The sequence below is a fragment of the Vigna angularis genome, chromosome 9, assembly GCF_016808095.1.
Source record: "Vigna angularis cultivar LongXiaoDou No.4 chromosome 9, ASM1680809v1, whole genome shotgun sequence".
Taxonomy (NCBI): Eukaryota; Viridiplantae; Streptophyta; class Magnoliopsida; order Fabales; family Fabaceae; genus Vigna; species Vigna angularis.
Window position 1 is genome coordinate 12,890,285 of NC_068978.1, and position 4,999 is coordinate 12,895,283.

At 34.2% G+C, this 4,999-nt stretch overlaps 1 protein-coding gene across 1 annotated transcript; it reads left to right on the forward strand.

Annotated features, from left to right (window-relative positions):
• The first annotated feature begins 4,151 nt into the window (after positions 1-4,151).
• LOC108346537 (FCS-Like Zinc finger 8) lies at positions 4,152-4,666 on the forward strand. The gene has a single exon (XM_017585612.2). The coding sequence runs from the start codon at positions 4,166-4,168 to the stop codon at positions 4,625-4,627; it is 462 nt and encodes a 153-aa protein (XP_017441101.2). The 5' UTR covers positions 4,152-4,165; the 3' UTR covers positions 4,628-4,666.
• The last annotated feature ends 333 nt before the right edge of the window (positions 4,667-4,999 follow it).

A 4,999-nucleotide genomic window follows, 5' to 3' on the forward strand; every position in this document is an offset into this window, starting at 1 on the left:
CTTTGCTGCAAACAATAGTATCGAATTCTTCAAATGGACATTAAACATTTAAATGGGATTTTTTTTTTGTTTTGTTTTTTTTTAATTTTAATGAAATGCTCACATATAATCTGTCATCGTTAATAATTTATATTTAATTTGACATTTATATTAATTATTTTTGTTTAATTTACTCCCATATTTTTTTTAACTAAATAATTTGTTTCTTCGATAAATTAAGATTAAATTTAACTTTTATATAAATATTTTATTAATATTTAATTTTTATTAAATATTTTTAATTTTAAGTTAAAGTTGATTTAAAATGAAATTTTTAAAGATAAAAAATAACACGATTTATTTTAAAATTTTAAAAGTATAATTCAAAGTTATTTACTAATTTAGATATTTAGAGGTAAATAGAACGTAGAAAATATTTAATTTAAATCTTAGAAAAAGTCAAAGGGATAATATAAAAAGAAAACAAACAAGTATTCAAAAGTTATGAAGCTCAGGCACGTCTCCTCTTCAATGGCATTCCTGTGTATGATACATATGAGACACAAATACATATATGTGTATCTGACATCCTTTTTTTTAGTGTGAAATTTAAGAAATGTTTTTTACTATCTTTGACATGATTTCGAAACAACATTAATGAGAGTAGACACAAGGATTTCTTTTAGAAGTTAGAAAAATTAGAAACTTGTGTATAATTAAAAATATAAGTAGTTGTACCAGCAGGACCGGACGCCGTATGGAAAGACATTCGCGAGCGGTTAATACAATGCCGCCCACCAAGGTCATGACCGTCCGGGCGTCCAAACTAACGTTATGTACCAACCGATACTCCGCAGTCATGAACCAAACGTCCATTCGGGTCGAGCAGCAAGACCGAACGTTCACCCAGGTCGAGCGCCAAGACCGAGCGTCCAAGTGAACGCTGCCCGGCCGCACACGGACCGAGTGACCCTCCAAGGTCAGTCATGAACCGAACGTCCACCCAGGTGCGCCAACAGGACCGAGCATCTAGTGTGACCGGCCAACAGAACCAGATGGCCGCCCACCCAGGTTGACATCCCTGGCCGACCATCCTTCCCAACCGACCCGCGCTTGGTTGACTACACGGTTAAATGCTAGTGACTCATTAAGGTGCGACTGGGCCGTTATCAGGCCCACTAAAGGTAAAAGGGTCGTTATCAGGCCCACTAAATGTAAAAGCCCATTACAATCAGTATAAATAAAGGTTTCAGGTATGAGTTCTGGACCAACTTTCCTTACGATGCAATACATACATGCATCACAGATTGCTCTGTCATATTACTGACTTGAGCGTCAGAGTGCCTTTGACAGGTACCCGACCACCCGTCTTGGAGTAGGAGGACCACCACCGGGAGCGCAGAGGGAGAAACCCGTCCGGCCTCCAATCCGAAGCGTGGAGTAGCGTCAGTCTGTCGCCATACCGTCCGCCACACTCACGGTCCGGCCTTCTCCAGTTCGTGGGATTCAGCAGCGACCGTCTGGTTTCCGTCGGCTTCCAGCGCATCCGGCGCCCGAACCGCTCGATCTGCCTCAATTGGTGAGAAAGCGTCCACCTGATCCATGGCAGCTTCACCGTTCGCCCGCCCGCCTTTATTGTTCGTGATTGTCCGCCCGTCTTCGACAAACAAATTTGTGTTTCAACAGGGTCCTCACGTAAAATGTCGAAACAGTACTATATAATGAAGAATATTTATATTATATATATATATATTATAAACATAAATTTCTTATTTATTCTCATATCATATCTTTATATATTCTGTAATTATTTAAAGGATAATATTATTTTAATTCTAAAATTTGAAAACCTCCGACACTTGTTGTTATGTCATTGGTCATTGTGGACAATTTAAAAAAAATTAAAATGACATGGCATTAGATGAAATTGGGATTTGAGGGTTTTTCTTCTCGTGGGTTTATTTTTTGATTCAAAAATTTTGATTTGTGAGGTGTAAGAAAGAGCCTCCTACCACCCAGAAAACTCCGTTCGTCCAAAAATTGTGGTTCACCAACGTTTTCCCAATCGTCGTCGTTGACAAAACCTATCTTCATCGTCGTTCGGGCTGAACATACGGTTGTTTTGAAGTATATTATTGATGTGAATTTTGAAGCTTTTTACTGTTTGTTTCTCTGCAACTGCTGTTTGGAAGCATCGTTGTAGCCAAAAACCACCATTGAAGTCGTGGTTCGTTTTGGTTTTATTTTCACTTGTTTTAAATATTGGATTGTTTTTTTATCATTTTGGGGTTGCTTCGTTTTTTGGGTGGAAAGTTACATTTTTTTTTACATGCAAAATAATTTTTCGGGTTTGTGGTCGTTGTTTATTTATTTTGACACATTTTTGTACAATATTTTCTTTGGCAATCATGGATTCCATTGGACAACAAAGTTAAAATAATGTAAGTAAATGTGTCGTATTCAAAATTTATTATTTATAGTTTTGTGAGCATATGAGGTGTGAAGGGTTTCGATTCAAAGGTTTTATTGGTAAAAGTTTCGAACCAAGTTTGGGGAGCTACTATAACTTTAATTGTTTGCTTGTATGTGATTCATTTAGATGTTTAGGGAAAAAGAAATTTGGGATTGATGTTTTGATTTTATTAAGTGTATCAATTGGTATGAGTAGATAATCTTATCTTTTTTTGATAAATGACTTACTGCGTTTATAGTTGGGTATGTCTCGTGAATAAATTTTTTTTCACAATTAATTATTGGTTTGAAGGTCGAATGAGTACTTGTGGTAATAGTCGAATAAAAGATGAGACTTGTACGAATTAGGGGTTTGAGTTAATAAGCTTTTTGGAATAAAATGATATGTTCTACATTCAAATTAGAGCCATATAAGGTCGTATATGTTAGGTGCTTTGGAGTTTAGTCATGAAGACATTGTTCACTGCATCATATTTAGTTGCTTCATGAATTGAAATCTAACGTTCTATGTATTATATTGAAATGAATTGGAAATTTTTTCAATACTGGATGTTATCCATGAACAAGTATGCTCGACTATTATTTATAATATGTTTTAATTATGTGGTACAAAAAAAACTGATCTTGTGTGCTTGGTAATATGTCTCTAAAATGTTGTGTGGGTAGAAAATGATGTTACATGGCTTAATTCAGAAGGTTAAAGAGCAAGTGATTGAGAGTTGATTAAATAAAAATAAATGAAATAAGACTAAAAACACTAGTTAGGATTAAAGGGTTAATATTTACAAGGAAATTAAGTGTTGTACCAAATACACTGTTGTTTTAACTCTAAATGCTTGTTGTTTTTAGCTCTAAATGTTTGTTGTTTTGGCCTTAAAACTTTGTTGTTTTCTTTAAAAATCTGTACCAGAAACCTTGTTGTTTTATTTAAAAATCTGCACCAGAAGCTTTGCTATTTTCTTTAAAAATGGGTACCAGAATCATTGTTGTTTTAGTTAAAAATTCACAACAGAAGCTTTGTTGTTTTGTTTAAAAATCTACACCAGAATTCTTGCTGTTTTGTGTTTTTTTAGACTGCAAAATCTGCATTAAAAAAGTTGTTGTACTGCAATTTCTTTTAGTTATTTTTCTGCACCAAAAGTATTGTTGTTGGACTGAAAATACTGCATCTAAATACTAGCTTGTGTGTTACTCGAAAACTAATTTGCTGAATGGAAACAATTAATTACTAGAGGTATAATAGCCTATATTTTCTTCAGTTTTGTTGAATAATGTCAATTCAGTCTCTCGTTTTAAAAATATATGAATTAATTTTCACTTAATAAATTTTGTATCAACGTCATCCCTTCCATTAAACACGCACAAACCGCATTAACTTTTTCTTTCTCTCTCTTCTACTTTTTTGTACAATACATCTTTTGTCAGAGTGTTTGTAACATAAATTAATTACTTTTCAATAAATAATTTTAAATTTATTTTAATAATTAAATCCAATCAGAATAATATATACACATGTTTTCATAAATTTATTAATAAAATATGCCCACGTGTATAAATCTGGTTTGAATTGAATTTAACATATTTTTATAATTAAAGGCATATTTTTATAATAAAATATACCCACGTGTATAAACCCGTTTCGTCTTCTTTCTTTAGTTCTCCGAGGAGGTTGTTCACCAATTTCACTCCGAAAGGTTTCCATGAAACAGAAACCATGATGAGCCCTACCTCCATACTTAACAGCAATCCTTTCTCCGGTTTCAAGAACCCTTTTTGGTTCGAAACAAACAGCCCTAAAACCCCAGGAGGTGAACACAAGCGTCACTGGGACAGACTAGATTCTAAAGGTGTTGGTCTTGGCCTAGTGCATGCTCTTGTCGACGAAGAGAAACAGATTGAAGTGAGTTCGAAACATGAGAGTCGAATGGTTGTTTTTGGATCTCAGCTTAAGATTCAGATTCCTCCACTGTCTACAACTGAATCATCCAAATTTGTAGCAGAGAAGGGAAATTTTTCCCATGGGAGTCTGTGTATGGGAAAATCTGCATCAGGAGGTGCTAATTCTCAGCGGATGTTTATGGGATGTTTCTCTGCCAACGAAATGGAACTCTCTGAGGATTACACTCGTATGATTTCTGTTAAGAGCTCGACAAGTATATCGAATCGTATCAAGTAATAATAAATGGTAACACCAAGTATCGTTTCCCAAGATACTCATGACACTAAACAGTCATGTAATTATTTAACTAATTAAGACTTTAAAGAACAATTTAGGGTTTTTGAATGTAAAAACAAGAAAGTAAATTTGAATGCAATTTTTTATCAATTGAAGAGAAATGCAAAAGTGAATGATGATGTTTGAACTATGAGATGAAGATGTTGTTGGGGTTTAGATTTCACCTAATCACTCTCATGGATATAAGAATTCTTCTTCTTTATTAAATGTCAATATCACATTCTAATTTACTTAGAACTTGATGTCTCGGCGAAAGAAGCCTATCCTTAATTACTAGACCACAATGTCTTGCATCCTTAATAATTAATTCTG

Excerpts from the sequence above, each read along its gene's own strand:
- LOC108346537 (XM_017585612.2), top strand. The coding sequence starts at position 4,166 with ATGATGAGCCCTACCTCCATACTTAACAGCAATCCTTTCTCCGGTTTC.